Source organism: Pseudochaenichthys georgianus, chromosome 19, assembly GCF_902827115.2.
Source record: "Pseudochaenichthys georgianus chromosome 19, fPseGeo1.2, whole genome shotgun sequence".
NCBI lineage: Eukaryota > Metazoa > Chordata > Actinopteri > Perciformes > Channichthyidae > Pseudochaenichthys > Pseudochaenichthys georgianus.
This window is the reverse complement of record NC_047521.1, coordinates 17,986,486-18,006,755: the sequence shown is the minus strand read 5'-3', so window position 1 is coordinate 18,006,755 and position 20,270 is coordinate 17,986,486. Positions and strand designations below refer to the sequence as shown.

Sequence of the window (20,270 nt, the reverse complement as noted above, 5' to 3'; positions counted from 1 at the left end):
TACAGTTGCCTTGAATGGCAGCTCGTCCACTGTGGGTTTGTGATTCAATAGGTGAATGAGAGGCACATTTTAAAGCCTATTATCCGGTAAGGTTGAAAACGCAGTATATAACAGTATATTAATGGCAATATCAAGTGAGTTTATACCCTAACCTGATGAATGCATGTCACAAACACATCCTAGACAATATGAAACGACTCCACTGAGGTCCAGAAGCAGGAGGTGGAAACTGCTTTCGTCTATTCTCTTTTCAAAAGGCCCCGAGTGAGAAGCACCCTATTAAAGTCTCTTTTAATTTGGGCAATCATTCCATGCGGCTAAATAAAGGGAGTGCTAGTTCAGCTGTGGGGAGGGATTGTGTGTTATTAGGGTTGTTCCTCGCAGCACAGACTGAATCACCTTAATTGATCTGGCACATCCTCATATACTTTACTCTACCACGAAATAAGCAAAAGGGAGAATGCTGTGATACAAAGAAAACTTGGCATCTGTGTGTATGAATGTTCTTTTGTTTTTGTTTACAAGGTTTAACAGAAAATCTGCTTGGCTGCCTGAAAATGTTTTTTTAATCCAGTAATGAGTCATGTTGTTTTTACAAAACGACGTATCAGCTGCCACATTAAGAGAAGCATTACGGTTCATATCGGTTCATACATAACAGAAATAAACAAAATACCTAAATGTATACATGTTTGAGTGAAACATTTTTTACAATCTATGCTTTAGATCTGGAGAAATGTCAGAAATAATCCAAAATGGAATATACTGTGAGAAAGTATCTATACTTTTATCAACTTCTATTCTATTAGATATTTTCTAGAATCAAAAGCATAACAATGAAATGATGAGCAGAAGTCACAGGCAACAACATAGGCGGTCTTTGTCTTTAAAGCATCATTTACAGGTTATTTAGCTGTCTGTGCTCTATTTCGCCAAATATAAACAATTTCAGGGCTAATTTGAGCCAGTCACGTGTTTGTCTGATATTTTTGATTTGAAATCAACCCAAACTAAGGGTTGAAACACTGTAGGGTTCATTAGAACAGTATAACATGGCAGGTGTGAAATCACTGAGCGCCCTGCGTGATGTTACAACAGGAACCTTCATCCCGAGGGACTGACAAAAATCTGCCGGGAGTCTCTATTTGTCTTTCAAATGATCGGATGAGATCGCTCCATCACTGTGGCCTGCAGCAGGTCGACTGTTTACACTCTGTCAGTGATGCTGCTGCTAATTAGAAGTCATGCAATGATGCGCAATAAAAATGGAATGAGGTCACATACAGTTTCTCACATTGTAGTGGCCTTTAAAGATGGTCCCAACAAGGTCTACAGCTATCCCAATCACACATAAGCTGTAACCCAATCCCATAAATATAGGCGGGTTTTGAGTATGTCTCGTACAAGGGAGGAGTTAGAAAATAAAGTTAATGTAAAACAGTCCTGACAGTATGCAGACAAAACATTTGAATTGTAATATATTGAGATCAAATCAAAGCTGCCTAATGGCAGTACATCGTCATTGACTTGTGAATTGTGGAGAGAAAAACTGAGTTGTGTTCACCTGAAATGGAGTAAGATTCCCAAAAAGGTATTTTTCCGCACTAAAAAGTACAAAACTAGGCCATCGGCTCAGTTTTCCATCAAAGTTACAGCAGCTAAAATCAAAGAAAGACCTGATCAAAAATGTTAAGTTTGGCCAAAAATGGCTTCTGCTCCGGATCAGTCTCACACTTTAAAGTATGAATGATGATCTGCAAAAGCTATTATCTGACACAGAAAAAGTCAATAACATTCTGATGATATCAAGATGAGTTTGAAGTGAGGCAGAAATTAAACAATGGATGAAGTAATAATTGTATTTCATGCACTGTGTTAGATTGGAACAGCTAAATATGTGTAGTAAGCCAACAGAGAGAGACAGCCTCATAAATCAACATGAAAAAGTGCCATCTGATTGGCCAGTTGTTCATTAGAGTCTCTTTTCCTGAGAGCTGATTGATCAGGCGGGTCAGCGTGGCAGAGTGACACAGGTGGTGGGACTGAAGGTGATTAATGGCTCCTCTTCAAAACAGGTGTGCTCAAAATGTTTAAAAATGAACCAAATACATAACAGCTCCTCATTGTCTGCCGATGTAAACATTACCAAGACTGTGACAGAGAGACTATATTACATAAACAATATATAAAACACCACGCACCAGTGTGCTGAAAAACACCAATCAGCATAACTTCTGCTGGAAAGCACATTCTTTGCAGAACTTGCTTAGTAAGTGTCTATGAGAGTGAAGATGTTTTGACAGCTTTTGGTGGCTCCAAATGTTACATTTATGCTTTTCCCCCTATGTATCAGAACAAAAACACAGATGTGTAAGCTCTGCAATACTTGATCCACTTTGACATTTGTACTGAATTACACTGTACTGCACATTTGAGCAATACCTTTTTTTCAGCAATAACATCATTATAATGCTAATAGTTAAATATGATGTATATACTGTAAAGATATTTTTAGGCCACCAGTGTCTTTATTGATGAAACTGTCACAGGCCAGAATCGAATCCAGATACTTTGCAAAGGGACTGAGCCCCAGCATGAATTATACAAATACATGTTCTAACATATTTATTGATAATATATAGTACAATTTGTACATTTTTAGTTTTGCTTTTCCATGTTAATATATTTATTTTAATTGTATTTCTTTACAAAATCAAGTTTCTCCCATTGTAAATCGGGTTCTGAAAAGAGACATTCTTAGTACCTGCACTGTCACATTCACTTACACTGTTACTGAAGCTGAGATTTATTTGTAACAAACTCCAGTAACAAACCTTTAGACTTGGAGACAAAGCAGTATTTTGTTTCTATTACTTATAAAGTCTCCCTCCATGGAGTGACACGTGATTAAAACCCTGCAGAAGACAAAATAACAAAAGCCCTGCAGCAAATAGCAATTTGAAGAAGTTCATAATGTCCCGCTTTTGTTCAGACTGTAAGAGCTGTTTATTAAACTTCAGTCAGTTTATGAGTCTTTCAGCCAATGTTGAATGTTCCTGTCTTGCAATAAGTGGTCTGTTGTCCTTTTTCAGCTGCTTTTTTTACAAAATAACACAAGTTTGAAGATCCAACAACAGTCGTTTTTTTAGGCATTTACATTTTAACTTTTCATCATTGGAAAAAATTCCGCAGGGGTAATTTATAAACTGTCTCTGTCCCATTCAGATGCTCCTGTTCTCCATTATTGCACTTAATGTCTCTCTGGTATGGCTTACTGGGACACTTTAAATGTAATGGAGCCATCATTAACTTTGTTAGTTATACCTGTGCATTTCCTGTTATCACAGTTACTTCATTTGGGACTACCTGGCCTTTTTCTGCCACTGAAAGTTGGCTTAATTTATCTTGAAAAGTCATTTTATATTCTTCTTAATAAATTCCCTTTGAGGTACAGAATACAACGGCATTGTAAACTACACCCTCAAAGTTAACCATTGAGTTAAATATTATAGTTGTTATTAGTCTATTTGTTTAGCTTTTAACTGTGTCAGGCCATCTTGATCCTTAGCACAAAGTGGAAATACAATGACAGACAGAAATCTTAGTGATATGTTCTTTTTAGCCATCGAGTGCTCGCTCACTTTTTTATTAAATCATTTTCTTCAGTTAATCAGTAGGTAATTCTTCTTGGCAAAGGAAATAGGTTCTCAGTAGGAGTCATATTTCTGTTCAGCCTTTGTACACAATTTTCCAAAAAGCATCCATTAAACTCAGGAATCAAATTAAAAGAGAAAACAAAAATAGTTTGACTGCCAAGATTTAAAGGGGGATGGGATTATTTTACCTGACCTTATTTGTTATAATTTCTAATAGGCCACCTGTTCAATAACCACCTGTAAAGGTTAACTAACATTTTTACTACAAAATAATAATTACATCTAAATTTGAGTGTTTCCCAGTTTTTCTTAAGGTAATTCATTATCACAAGATTGACTAGATCACAACATTTGAAAGCAGGTGGTAAAAATATATTGTGCGTTTGTTGCTCATAATGAAGATGGACTGCTAATTCTTGTTAGAAAAATATCACTCGTCACCGGCTTGGTCTTCAATATCAGGATACATTTATTTATTATCCTTGCAAAAGAATGGAAGTAGTCATCACTTACAGAGCTGCATGGGACAAAATAGTTCCCCGAACAGTGTCCTTGACATGCCTTAAATACAAGAGAGGGTGTTACAGTCACAAGATGCAGAATACCGGTTCAAAGCAGTATTCTATGCTTAGTTCAGATTAGCTAAGGCCTGCGTAAGCAATAAACATGACTATACTCATATGTCTATATCCATAGAGGCTGAATCATCATGTTAATCGTGATGATGATTGAGATGATTATAGCTATCATATGCCTAAAACAGTGTGTCCTGACGCTCTTCTGGGTAATCATCCTGTCACGTACACAGCTACGTAGGGCCTTTGTTATCATGTGCTACTCTGATATTGGAAGAGCACATTCAGTATTTTCCCATCAATTCTTGAAGCTCTTTTCTGTAGCATGTAAATTGGATGGATGAAGTGTTTTTTACATGTTTCCCCATACCTCCACACATCAGTAAATCGGAGCGTCCCTACCTGTGGTGACGGCCTTGGCCAGTCGGCGCAGCCTCCTCTGGTGCGTCTTCCCTCGGTAGTGGATCTGGGCCTGGGCGCTGGAGTTCAGCTGTATGTTGCACACCTGGCACATCGTGGCACTGCTGCTGCCCTGACGACGCTCTCTCTTGGCCCTGTGCACTGACGCCAGCTTCCTCTCTTCCTCCTCTTCCTCCTCATCCTCCTCCTGACTCCTGGGAGTAGGGATACTCTCCAGCGGGTCAGGGCTTTTCGGACGCTTCATATCTGGAGAAATACAAATAAAAAAAGGGTATTCATCAGACGTGTTGACATGTGAAATAGAAAAAATACAGCCCCGTTGTGAGGCATTCCAGCAGAATGTTTGTAGTTAAAGTCTCCACAGGGGGGCAACAGAGCAGCGCGGCTTCTTTCAGAGCAGAGGAAAATGGCTCTTTTTCTTCAGTGTGATTCAAACTGCAATTTGATCAGCACCACCATTACAGTGCTTTTTATTTCATTCTACGAAACAGGTTTTACAGGCAGAAATAAACATGCTTATCACTTTATCTAAATCCTTTTACCAGAGCGTTCACTGTCAGCATGCACAAATATAATATATGCAATCCCATTAAAGAGCTCAAATTAAGGCCACAGTATATGACATAGTACAACCCGACCCTTAGACATGCGTTTAGCTGAAAGGAATTGGCTATCTCTGGCACAGCACTACATCAGAGTACAGTCTGCAGATGAGTATCTTGTTCCAGCTTCTTTCAATTTAACAGATAATAAAAGCCGATTCCCGGGGAACAAAAAAGCTACATGTTTCTTTGTGTGAGCACACAGCTTTAATACCTGTAATGGCTGAGCGATTGCGGCACACTGACGGCATAAATCAATCTGCAGTAATAACACGAGCGCTGCTGTGAATGTGGAAATGTCACCCCAAGTCTAATTCAATTCATTGTTTTGGTGCTGCTGTTCATATGATAATGGCATCAATTAAGTCCTCATGGTGCTGGACATTTTTTCCTTCCCGCCTCGTGAACGCAACCCCCGCCAAACAGTACTTGTAAAAAAAATAAAAATAATCTTTGCCGTTCTCGAAATTCAATTTGACTGGTGAGAGATGAAAGTGGAAGGGAAATGTGTTCACTGGAATTCATCAGCCTCCGACCAGCAGCAGGGACTTCAAAGCTGCAGCCCATCATCACCGTGATTATTTGAATGATGCCTTATATTAGTATGGGCTGCCGGTGGAGAGGAACATGAGCTACTGCTGGTGAGGTGAGATGGTTTGAGGAGCATTTTAACACAACAAGGTGTATGAAAATAAACAAGCCTGCCTCAGAGAGATTATGTTAAACTAATTGGAGCAGCGAATATGTTTTGAAATACATGTAAAGCTGACTGGATTATGTATAATTCCTAATTCCCTGCAAAATTCTGTTCACCGGCTGCTCTGTATTTTCACTGAAAATCCAGATTTTCAACCGGCCTTTGCCCAGAGCCTAAATTGATGTCTTCAATTGCAATTCAGTTCATCGACAGATTAATAATCGATTAATGTCGATCTTTTAACAATCAATGAATCATTAAAGTGAGTTTTGGTGCAAAAATAGCAGAAAATGCCTTGTATGGAGATTTCTTAATTTACTCAATACATCTTTACCACGTTTTTAAAGAGGACATTTAAAACCTAGTCCATCCAAATATTTAAAACAAAAGGAACAATTTCAGTTAATCTACTGACTGATTGAGAAACTTATATTTATTTTCTTGGCTGGTACTTTTTGATTTGATTGCTGGACATGTACCAATGAATACATGTCAACAACTAATTAATTGTGTTTCCCAAAACAAGCCCCAGGCAGGAATATGCTGCTGTTCACTGTCTGATTTTAAATAACATGCTCAGTTCTATCAGCCTAGGCTGGAGCTCAGACTGTTGGTGTATTACCCAAAGTATTTTGTGAGTAAATGGTCTGCTTCACAGACAGTATTGATGAGTAGACCACAGACAAGGTCAGTCTGAGGGAGGTGTGAGTTGTCCAACATACGTTGAGTTGGACATACATTTGCATTGGCAAGGTCTCTCCATGCAGGGATAACATGGATGGTAAAACTACAGGATGTCAGTTTAGTCCTCTTTTGTTATGCAAATTGTCATGTTGTTGAAAACTCATGGAATAAGGACAATTTCATATTCAGACAATGAGTTAGAGAAACTGTGAGATGTGATTCAGCCTGTCAAGAGATGTTCAGGAAATATGACAGATTCATTTGCCGATAAATAAAGCGTTAATCATCTGTTTATCTGTGAGTTTTATTATATGGTTAAATATGGTTTTAAATAAATAAATCAAAATAAATATATCAATTCACTTGCTAAGGTCTGATCATGCACCTTGACGTAGTCTTGGTGTAAACTCTCCATCACACCGGAGCCCCCCGCCCTGCTCCACTCATCATCTTTATGTGGTCAGCTGGAGTTGGCACCTGACAGCCTCATTACAAAACTACTTCTCACAGGGTGCTGCTCGGGCAGCAGCTGCTGGTCTCTGCTGGCTCTCTGCTCCACAGCCCGGCCCTCCTGATGGAGCGGGCCTCCGCCTGCAGCTGGGACCACCCGGCACTCTGCTACAGGGATGAAGGCCTACGTTTCTGGAGCATTGAAGCATTTTATTTATCCATATGTTAAGATTTCCTTTTTGCCAGTGTTGCAGATTGTAAAATATTGTGTGTAACTTAACATCCTAAGAAAGGCCCTGTTTAGGTGTGATGAACGTGACTGGAGTGAGATTGTCAAAGAGGAATTGATGATTTCTGTTTATAACAAACTCAGGAAAGCAATAATCTGGACAGAAACCCAGAAATACACCGTTGACTCTCATTACGACTGAAGAGAGAACAAGTTACTGAGTATGTGCCTTGTGTTTTGTTCTGTCAAGCATTAACAAAAGCAACACATTTGTATGTGTTATTTCATTTTGATCTGCAATGAAGTTATCACAAAAAGCTTTAAGGTTATTAACACACACAGGTTAAAGCTTCTCACAACATTTAACACTAGCAATATTAGCACAGGGAATTATGCTGAATTGTATGTGTGTCCCAAACAATTATATAACATATACCTATGTTGCAAGAAGAGACTAAATAAAATGAACACTAAATAGTGAAACACATTGGTCCCATATTGCTACATTTAAATGGGAAAAAAGAGGTTGTTAGATTGTGCAATGTTATTGTATAAACAGTATATTATTATACTAATTCCCATTACTAACTAAATGTGTTGGATTTCTATTATGAAGCTACACAAAATAAAAAGGTTTTCACTGTATCTGTTCCTCTATTCCTCAGTTGATTGATGTGATATGTCACAAGTTTAAATAATATCAATGAAGCATTTTAAAATTGGAATAAATGACAATCTCAGGCCTACATTTGATCATTTAAAAGTAAAAATAGTTGTTTGGCATTCAATCCAAGTTATGTTTGTTTATTTTTCACTTTAAGAAGAAAAACCTAATATATCATGTGCAGATGGGACTCTATTATCTTTTAAAGGACAACATAAAATGGAGAAATTAAGAATTCCCGAGCACAACTGGACTGCTATAAATAAATTAAACCTCAAAGCAAACTGAATAAGAATAAGAAAAAACAAATGAATGCATGATAAACTATTGAACTATGCTCATTAAAAAGGAGAGCATCTAATTGAGCGTGATATTGAGCAAATTATCATGGGAACTGAACAACGTAAAAAACTTCTACCAGCAGAAGATACACACAAATGTAATTAACAGGGAACTTGTCACTCAAAAACTGTATTCGTTTTGCAGTTCCCTAATATCACATTCAAATAATAATTGATTCCAGAATTTCATTTTTGTTGTCATACAGGAGAGTTTCATAATTGACTTAGTAGCAAAGTATCTGGCCTCAGCAGCTCTTTAAATACCAGCACTCATCAGCCTGTCTGGCTGCTGGTCCACCATCAGAACACACAAGCCAAGAACATAAAGCAAAGGTCGTAAATGCTGCTCTGTGTACTCTCTCTTTCTCTGACCTGATTCGCCTTATGAAGTTGAAATCATAGACAAGTAGCATAAGACAACCAAATCGAGACACCAATTCTTTAAAACTCATAAAAAGGGTGTTCTGAATTTTGGCGTTTCCACTCGGCTTTTTATGCTCATACTTAAAATGCTCTGAAAAGGAGGCAGATGGGATTTTGCAATATAACAAAAAACATTATCCATAGTATATATATTTTTGAGACAGAAATAGACAGAGATCTTTCTTAAAGATAAAGCATCTGAAACTATCTGTTTATTGATTTCTCACAACTCTTAAAAGAAGAAAATGTCCCAATTATCCAGTGGTATTCCACCCAGCCTTTGCATCTTGTTAAAGGATTCCAACTAATGACCAGGCGAACAACACAGCAGATAACATTAAGTTCACCTGCTTGAAGTCTCTTTGTGTGACACTCAACTTTCCCCGCGGCCAACTGCGTGCTCCACATCTTTGCTTTATGATCTGAGACAGCTGCATGGATATGACCCGTCAACTCATAAATTACTCTATCAAGGGCCTCACATAGACTGTATATACTCACGAGTGGCTAGAGGTTAATGGACTCCACATGGGTCCTACTTAAATGAGGAATCATTCAAATTGCTCTTTGACAAGGATATCATTTTTCAACCCATTTTTACATTACATTACATTTAGCTGATGCTTTTATCCAAAGCGACTTACAATAAGTGCATTCCCCGTTTGGCCGATGCAGAGCGGAATAGATATGACACTATATCTAATGCACAGTTTTAGAGTCCTGTGAAGAAAGAGCGAGGTCACGTATTTGGTAAAGCACATTAGGGCATTACATGGGAAGAGAAAGGGACCTTATCTCAAGGTTGCTTCTCAGCCGCAAAGGGGTTGTCACTTATCATAATTAGCCTCAGGTAGAAGGTGGGCAGAGCTATAATTTGCATTACACGAAGAACCAGATTCCATATGCCAATCAAAATGATGAAAAGGTGTTAGCAACATTAGCTATTAGCTCAACACACCAATGTGTTTAAGTAAAGCCCAGGCCCCAAGGAAGTGCCCCAAGATAGGTTTTTCCCTTGACTAGCCTTGGGAAAGATGTGTGTAAATCAGCATATCATCATAAAAGTTGTAAAATGCACTTTAAGCTGAATCCCTACAGTGCGCATGCTCTGATGGTCCAATGGGGAAGATCAGTGAAAGATCCACGGAAGATCTGGGTATTTTTGTTCCCACGAGTCAGGCCAAGTTGGCTTCATGTGCCACTGAGCAATTATTATTATTTATTTTTTTGTATTCTTTATTTGGAGTCACATTATATTAAAAGTACAGTTTTGCAAATCATATCTCTTTAGTGACCCAGAAACGGCAACTTAAGTACATAACTAAATTAGTAAAATAAAATAAAAACGAAAAAGCAATTTCCATAACGGGGCTGTCCCTCCAAAGCTTCTTTTGTACGCCCACGGAACCGCCTCGCTACCGTGGCTCTAAACTAAAACTACTAGTATATATGTAAACCATTCAACAATACAAAGTCTTTGTGAGAGCTGTCATTGAAAGAAACAAGAAGCAGCATACACTCAATCTGGGATGGTGAATAGAGGAACAGTCCAACCAGCAGACAGGCAGCTTTAAAACTGGCAGCCTGACCAACCCGTTTCCTTCAAGCTGCGCTCCCCATCTGTGTGATGTGCTGCCTGCTTTGATGTGCCCTGGTTTCACACCGGGAGCAACTGACCTTTGACAAATAAGGGGGGAAACGCTGTAGCATGGATAAGAGTAACACAAATAAGTGATTTGGAATTAAACAGGATTGGATATCAGGTGCTCCACTGATTTACGCATACAATTGTTGCTCAAAGAGAGCGGAAGAGCTGCTCATTTTGACTTTGGTTAAATTGTGTGGAAAGATCTGGTTCCATTGCATTAGTTATATGATAAAAGCATTTGTCATCATGCGGATCATTGTCCTACATCTTCTCAAGGATACTTAGAACAGAGTGGTAATTCTCTATATATAGCTGAACTTGATTCCCTGCAACTGTATCTATTACACCATAAAGGCTTGGTTCCAAGTAATATTTATTTTGCACACTGCCTGTTTGTCTCCATACAATGAAAGCTTTTGAAATCCAAAATAATGACATACAATTACAATATGGCCTAAGAATATATTTCAGGGAACTAAGTCCTCAGTTTAGACTGACCTTAAAGCGCAAAGAGAGAACAAATTCAACACCCTCCAGGATTTTAATCCACCTGAGCCTGTGAACTTTTGAAGTTCATTCTGGTGTGGGATCTAGGAAACTTCCTGGAACTAGCATGTCTAATCCAGATGTGTTAAGAAAAGGACCTTTATCGTTGATACGCAATGCAGCTGTGAATGAGAAGTGTCGACACAAGCATATGCTCTTTTAAAAAAATGGCCTTGTTCCAGAGGCTTGGCCCAAGATGACTTGTCACGTCTCAACACCTGTCGCCCCTGTTCCATGAAATCAGCAGCAGACGACAGCACAGAAAGTCTCTGGCTTAACATGGAAAACTGGATGCTGGAGAAATATGACTACTATTCTTGGCATTTCTATGAATCGCTGCATCAGATCTATATGAAAGGGATGAGTGTGTCCAGATAAAAAACGCCAACACCGACATGTCTCTTCACTCCTGACAGTCGAAACGCATACTGAACAAGCGAGCGGCAGGTGGACTACAATTACAGTTGTGTTGCTAGGCAACCCTGCACACATCTGCCGAAAACATGAATTGGAGGCTTTTTTCACTCAAATTGCAGCTCAATTATGGTGTAATTTGCACAGAGAAGGCAAAGAACCGGACAAAAGAGCCGCATTTTACTGATTGGTGGCTGGAGAAAGGCAGCGATAAATGGATGTGAGTGAACTCTGTAAGATGTCAGTGTGATGACTGCAGATGTATTTATCTCTGAGATGAAACAAGGATGAATTCAATTAGAGAATAATACTGTTTCAGTTGTGGAACGTTTAAAATATCCACACTGTTTTTAAGCCAGTTTTCTTCTTAAATGTTACATCTGTGACATTGAAAATATCAAAAAGCAATTACCTGCTAAAGGTAATCAAGTAATGGATGTTAAATAGTCATTAAATAGTTGATTTTGTTCAAATCACAGATTTTTATTTTAAACTATCTGTCCCTATCCCGACTAGGCAGTAAGAGAGAGAATGCAACAGCAAAAAAGGCAAGCAGTCAGAAGAGGCAGCAACAAATCTAAAAAGCACGAAAAAAGGGAGGGTTTAAGAGTCTGAGATAGACAAATAACACTTCTGGAAGGGGACATGCTGTTACATTGTAAAGGTTAAGTGTATTCTTCACTATTTTCTGTAATTTTACAGACATTCATTGTTCAACGTAATATTTTCAATTAATGGCAAATAATAAAGCCATAAAATCAAAGAATCTCTACTTGCAGCCCTAAAATACGAACACTAAGGGAAGTATTGTATCTGGCTGTTGCTTGGTGTGGCAATGGGGAGTTGGTGAAGTTATACATTGGTAAATAAATTGATTGAATTGTCACCTTGTAAACCCTTTTACAGAACATGTTGTTGGTGGTAAAGTAAAAGACTGTCCGAAGATGTTTCTCTGTGGTGCATTTAGTTTGAGGATGACAAAGAACTTTTTGTTATGAAAGGAGTCCAAAGAGAAGCATGACTCGCCGTGAGGGTTCAATAAAGTATAAACACACACAAATGAGACACACGCAGACACGCACAGGTGCATTCAACACATTAACATTCAAAAACATAGTCAACGCCCCTCTGCAACACACTGGCTCATTACACACTGCATGTAATGTATCATATAGAGACAACTGTGTTGGCATTCATACCCGCACAGCATGAGTGCTATTTTGTGAGTGAGATCTCTATGACAAGGTCATCTAGAAAATGTTCCACTCATACGTATAATGCAGTGATTCACACTGTTAGGTAAGTGAGTGGGAGCTGATAAGTGGGAGCATATTTTTAGTTTCTACATTTCCATTAGACTCAACGGAGAACATGGGACATCTACACTGTGTACTGTATGGTTTGGGACACATGAAGGCAGTGACATACACTTTAAAAGACCATGTCGATTATTCTGTAAGCTCTGAAATAATGACTATAGAGGACTGCAGTCTACTTCTGACTAAGTCGATCAGAAAAACGCACTTTAACCGAGCCGAGGTGCCGGTAACATAAAGGAGATCACATTTCAGTAGAGGTGATGAGAGGGAAAGATACTCACCGTTTATTTTTTAGAACTTCTATTCCTTATTTCAAGTTCAATCTTTAAGAAAAGTTATTAAATAAACGAAAAATGAAAAAATAAAAAAGACAATTTAATAAAGAGGTAATTATTTTCGACTATAATCAGCAATGTTTTCAACAATGTCCTGACTTAAACTTCATGGCAACCCCAGTAGCATGCTAAATGCATGTGCAAATGAACAACCAAGCATGCACACACACACGCGCGCACACAGCGAGACACACACAGCGAGACACACACAGTCCTCTGGGGTATCTTGGTCGGGGGCCCAACAAATGTCTGTGGAGGTTTGGCATCCATCTTGTAGACACCTCACAGCAATCAAAAGATAACACACACACAATCCACACACACCCAAACCACTGTGTAGCAGGAGATTAGGCCTACTGTTAAACAAAGAGGGAGGACAGGTTTCTGACATGCCAGCTCTTTAATTAGACCACTGGTATCTGAGGAGGACACACACACACACACACACACACACACACACACACACACACACACACACACACACACACACACACACACACACACACACACACACACACACACACACACACACACACACACACACACACACACACACACACACACACACACACACACACACACACACACACACACACACACACACACACACACACACACACACACACACACACACACACACACACACACACACACACACACACACACACACACACACACACACACACTTTCTCTAGCCTCTCTTTCTTCAACGCTGTAATGTCCTCCAGCAGAAAGTGTCTGAAATGTTTTGGTGTGCAGGCTGATCGATTATGATGATGTCTCTGTGTCTGTAGTGGAAGCTGAAGACAAAATCAGAGCGTCGTAGACAGGACAAAAATATACTGCACTCATATCTTTCCACTTTATACAGAGAACCTTAAGTCCAATGCATCAGTTGTTCCAAGAAAATCAACTGCAAGCACCAATAGACAAATAGACAAAGACATTTTCTCTTCCCTCCCAAAGGTTTTAAAGATTGTCCTACAGGTGTAAAGGCATTATTGGTTAATCAGGAAGTCCATCTATGTTTTCTCAAGATACAACCATTCTCTGTACTTACTTATAACTTTGAAAAAAGTGGATTCCTGCATCATGGATATATCACATCTTCAAGACATTTTGAGTTGCTGATTCACCTAAGCCACATAATAATAATAATAATCTTTATATTTATTATAGCGCTTTCTCAATGACTCTCAAAGCGCTTTACAAGTACACATTACACATACAGATCATACATGTAATGGTCATCTACTGTGGACAATACCCACAGGAGCAAATTCGGGTGAAGTGTCTTGCCCAAGGACACAACGGCCTGACGCAGTGGGGCGGGAGCGGGTTTCGAACTGGAGTTCCCCAACGCCCCCTTGATCTGACAGACCACTGCGCCACCCGTCCCTAAGAGGGGTATGATAAAGCCACAGTGCCATTCAGACATCAGAATACATCTGGCTAATAGTAACACACTAACTATACATACACACACCACATGGTCAGTCTGGTATGTTGAATTTATTTCTATCCGTTTGATCCCGACAAGCTGCCTTATATTATGATTGAGAATGATGAGGCTGGCAGCTGCCGTCATGTTTATGTGCAGGATTATGTGATGATTTTCTGTGGCCGCCAGTGACCAAAAACAAAGAGTAAAATGTACCAGCAGAACTGTTTAAAGTAGCAAGTACTTTAAGGAAAACGTATCCCAATGTTGCCTCAAAGTTAAGACCCTGTTCTCTGGAATGGACTCATAAAGATAGCCCAGAAGAAGAACAGAGACAACCTCAGACCTGTGTTTCTGTAATACTAAAGGCTTTATGTTAGGTGTGGTCATTGTAAGGTGAGTGAGTGTTCGCCAAGACTTACTGAATATGTTAAACAATAAATATCCTTTTTTTGCATGTTCTGACCCATACAAATAACCTCTTGCTGTAGAAACACTGAAGTAAGCTAATCTGATATAACAGTAGGATGTTATAATCACCATACCAATAAATACTATAACTCAAAACAACAATAAACTCTTTTTTAATTCTCCAAATATCGTAGCTGTTCTTAAATGTTATTGCTTCGGTGAAGGGAACTAGAAGGAATCTAATAACTGTATGGCCCGGTATTTAGCGCACTGTTCATAACCCTAGAAACCCAGTGCTCGTCTATTGAGAATAAATCCCTGTCCTTGCACTTCATCTTCCCCGCAGCACAAACCTTGACACATTCACTTAAAAAGGTAGTTCTGTGCTCCACATAAACACTGCTGAGGTAGGCAACAGTCAGGAAGGACTAAATGTAATCTCCTTCCCCCAGGTGGACTCAGCTGACGTGTCTTCCTGCACATGGCAAAGCAGAATGACTGTCATATGGAGACAGAAATATAATAACCCACACAGAATACTTGCACTGGACAATTTTAGTTTTACCAGAGAACTCCTACTTCATTATGATGTTTAACGTTTGAGGGACCACACTGTGTTAATGCTTGTTTATTAGCTTGTTTCATATAAAACATCCTACATTGTACACTTTGTATTTCACTCATCATAAGCGTACCAAAGTCATATTAGATTGTTGTTATAGATGTATTAGTAGTTTTTTGACCGCTTTCTAAGATGCGATTCATTTCCATTCATTTCTTTAACTGAAAATCCACTTGCTCAAAGACTTCAGAATGAATTTAATGCTCGTTTGTGTTTTGAATAAAGTATTTCATCACTACGCAGTAACGAAGTTGTACTGGAAGTGAACATTTCTTAAGTAAAACAAAAACAGATATTCACTGTATTTTCATCCAATGCAGAAATAAATTAAAATGAAAATTATAACTGATTGGAAACCAACAGTCTTTTTAGGAACACAATACATTAAAATATATCTATGCATTTACTCTCTCAGAAAACTTTGCTTTGAAGCAGATATTTCAAAGACACTCCAATACCACATGGGCCTGACAGGGTAAGATAACAGGATGAGTCTCCATGTTCTTTACCCAGACAGCACATTAAGGACAAAAGAATGGACACCTCGTTGTGGATACAACTCTTGGTTAGCATCCAGCTCTATGATACAGAAGGAGCAGGGGACATGGGATCAAGCCAAGGACGATGAATGGTGCAGCAGGACGGGAGAGGATGTTGGGAAAACCAAAATGGGATTTAGGTGCTCGAATAAACTGAGATAGTTTAATATATGAGCAAAGATATACAGCCTAAGAGACAACATAGACACATAGGTTGAAGGTGGGGGGGGGGGGGGGTTCAGATTAGGGCAAATAGGAGAACTGGGACGTTGTGTGAGGACATATTTTAGTTTTTCTATCTGGAGGGAGGAAATACGCTCCAACCAAGGGCAACAGCAATCGTGGGCATCTGTCATAGGCCATCTGGGAAACCCTCCGGCTGCAGGGGACCAGAGCTCCCCTGACCTGTGCACGAATGACAGCAGAGTATGGGACACTGCTGATAGTCACATGCAAACAGAGGACATGAGGAAAGTGACTTGTTTATCACAACTTGCATACCATCTGAAGGGTAATTGATGCAAAACATATGGCACAGCATTCAATACAAAACGTTCTGCTTGTTACACCTGGTGATGAATTAAACAATCCATTAGCTGTTTTGTACAAAATGGGATATAATAAATTGCGGTTAGGTTGTTGACCAATATGATTTTGGGAAATAAGCTTATTCGCTTTTTTGTCACTTGTCTGTCTGGTATTTATGAAGCATAGCATAAAGACTGGAAACAGGGTAAAATAGTTATGTTGTTTCAACCTGTTAAGAATCCAATTGGAATGAGTCAAGCAAACAGATTTTTCCATTTAAATTCCTCGAAGCTATTGTTGAAATGTAAATGAACTGTTATGTATACAGTAAGGATTTGGAGACAAGAAGGGGAGAAAGTGTTGACATGAGATAAAGCTAGCCTGAATTGTACTGGAAACGTTCATCTGGCTACATCGAGCGCTTTCTTAACAAAACCACATAATTGACGCCCAAATTGAATAGTCAGTGGAAAAATAACAAAGCACGGTCTAATTGTATTGTACTGCATGTGTACACAGACAGGAAACAAATACAAATAATAATTTAGTATATCTAAACATCCCTAACAAGAAAAGCATAATACCTTTAATAAAATAACACATGAAATCAATGCTTTAAATTGAATAGATATTGCTAGTTTCAAAGATCGTTCAGGCAGGTTCAGGGACATTAAATGTGGCGAGGGAGATGATCATAATGACATGGATTAGTTGAGACAACTGGGCTGTTTCTTTTCCGACAGGGAGACGTGGGTTGTGGAAGTCAGCTCTTATCCTCCTCTTTCTCCTTCCACACTCAAAACAAGACTTGACCTACATTCCCTTTTATGGTTTACTGTACATTGCATTTAACAAAAGGGGTTTATTGCAAGAATTAGCATGGATTATGTTTCCTGTCCTATCTGATTATGATTCAGGTGTATTTACTCTCATAAAATGCATTACAAACATACAAGAATACTAAATGTTCGGAGGACTCATCAGATGCTTTATTATCAATCGAAGATGGTTTTTAAAGGCTGTAAGGAAAGGGCTTCTTTTTTAGGTCTAGCAGTGTTTTATTTGTGTATCTCTTGTTGTAGTCAGAGCTACAAGTTCTCAAAGTTGAATGTGCACACTATTCCCCTCGTGCTATCAGCTGTGTTTGAGAGAAGCTCTACATCTCAATGACTTGCACAGGTATCTTCTGGAACAATGTCAAAACAGTTAATCCATTAGGACAAAAATCCAATAGTCAAAAGTAACTGACAAGTTTATAAACAGATCATTTTCCGTTAATTTCGATATCTAGCTTTTAACTAAGATGAACTTATATTAATCCCTCGTGGGGAAATTGTTTCTCTGCATTTGACCCATCCTAGTGTTAGGAGCAGTGTGCTGCCATTTTGAACGGCGCCCGGGGAGCAGTGTGGGGAACGGTGCCTTGCTCAGGGACACCTCGGTAGCACTTGGTCTTGCCGGGACTTGAACTGGTGACCTTCCAGTTGCCAAGCCAAGTCCCTATCGACTTCGCCACCCCAACTACAACTAGTTTGCTGAATGTCTATTTCGAATTTTTAGGCAGTGGGGTGGTCGAGTTTATTATTACAGTTCAAATTCTGAATATAGCTTTGGCAATGAAAAGAACCCATGGAGCGATTTAAGAAATGTTGGCTGAGGTCTAGTCAATACACGGACACACAGGTGTGAACACGTGTTTACACATTGAGAGGAGCCGGGGGCAGAGCAGGGTCAAGCCACTTCCTGCCTGTTTTCCCTTTGGGCTTTGTGCTCCTGACAGCTCTGGGATCAGTCTCTGCGTGACACCGATAACACTGCAGCAGGGACTCGTGACATCTCAATCCCAGAGACACGCACCATATCTCAAATTGTCTCTCCTCCGCCCTATAAAAACGATTCTCAGCTTTAGCGTGTATTCTCACTGTTTGTTGAACTACAGCAACATGCTAAATATGTTTATGTAAACTGATGGCATGCCAAGTAGAAAATACTTCCATATGGATGGGAAACGTATGCTTTCCATGTTGGGTGATAGCAGCAGGAGGTGGGCGGAGGGGAGCACGGAGGCAGCAATGACTAATGAGGATGACTAAGAGATGCTTTCTTCATGTCATTTGTCTGGCGTATGTCTAGCTTTATCATTCAAAAATATACTTTGTGTGAAGTGTGTAGTCTGGTGTGTGTAACTGCTGGCTATTTATATAGATACACGGCTTCAAGTGAGCAAAGACAAGCAATTCTTGAAATATATTGGCAATCACAATGGGAGTCAAATCAGAATATTTTGTATCAAAGAGAGATCACTTTTTAACTTTTGTGTATCTCTTGCCTGCCTCATCTTAAAATATTGTCACTGATATGTTGAAAACAATATGCAAGTGACATATCTTAAAAACGTTAGCCATCTCAAATAGTTTAAATACATGCAAAGTATTGTTTTAGCTGCAAATCGCACGGACCAGGCTGTGCTGTTTTAAAAAATCACAGCAGATAGCTCTTTGCTGCATATGAAAGTGGAAATTAAAGTGAGTGAATGTTAAAAAAAGGACTTGGTGCACCGGTGAGGGACTCTGAGTTTAGACAATGCAGTGTTACAAAAAGCACAGATTCACTAAGCTAGCGCAATAATTACCATTAACAAAGAGCAGAGTGCTAGACATTAGTGGTAACTTCATGGAAGCTTTTATCAGCTGTCGCTAATTCCCTAGCAACAAAACCAATTTCCGGAGTAGTAGCAGTCTCCTGTTTAGCATTTCTTCATATCGTTCATTTTAGCATATAGACATAATAGTCTTTGTCGGTTAAAATAATCTAAAGCTAATTGACTTTTTTTTCAATGCTCCGAAGCAGTTATAAAAAAGAAATCCGCTTTTTAAGGTTTAAGGAAAGGAGCGACAGTCACTTATCTCCTAGTAAAAATGATATCAGCAAAAATAAATGGGTTTACTAACTTCTAAAAACTTTAAACAATGTATACAGACCCAGAGACCCAGAGACCCCGTGGCCGCAGACATCGGTAGTAATTCTGCTTCCAATGTGCAAGAAAATATCTATGTGTTATCACTTTGATTCTTAGCTACCTGCGTTAGTAATTATCCGGCCAGACTTTGAAATGAGTTGCTTTTCAATTCAATGAGAATTTCCAAGGCATCTAATCACATGAATAAACTCAATGGTGTTTTATTTCTGGATCGAATCATCCCAACGCTGACAGATGACTGCAGATAAGATGGTGGCTCGGTCTCGCTCCCCTCCATCCATCCTCCAAGTCCTTATCAGCACTGACTCGTATTGGAAACCTGACAGGCTAAATTGGATTGACTTTTAATTAGGTAGCACTCCCTAGGTAAAATGGGTTTAATTGCCTGAATTATCTCAGCGGTTCCTTAAGGTGGTTGGGCAATGAGAAGCACTGGATGGATGTTTTAACAAATAAACCAGCCTGACTGCCAGGTAATTCAATCCAATTGTTATCACCCTCGAACAAAATTAAATACAGTTAATGCTGACAAGCATTATCTGACATGATCTTTTGTGTTAAGGTATTACACTATGTACTATCAGATCAACTTAAAAGACCATAATATGTCATTTGTGAGTTCATAACTCGTATCTGCTGTCCCCAAGTGGCTAAAAAGAGTATGTTGTTGCAGTTTATAAATCAACATTTGTTATACTCCCCACTTTCTTCCAACTCTCTGTAACTGGTAAACACTACTTGATTCA

The 20,270-nt window shown here is 39.1% G+C and overlaps 1 protein-coding gene across 2 annotated transcripts in view; it reads right to left on the bottom strand.

The window, feature by feature from the left end:
* Window positions 1-20,270, bottom strand: part of LOC117464437 (zinc finger protein 385C-like) — a 68,376-nt gene that overhangs the window by 34,414 nt on the left and 13,692 nt on the right. For both annotated transcript variants that reach the window (XM_034106861.2, XM_034106862.2), the window contains exon 2: window positions 4,634-4,897. In XM_034106861.2, the coding sequence (XP_033962752.1) occupies window positions 4,634-4,897 (264 nt within the window). The remainder of the gene's footprint in view (window positions 1-4,633; window positions 4,898-20,270) is intronic.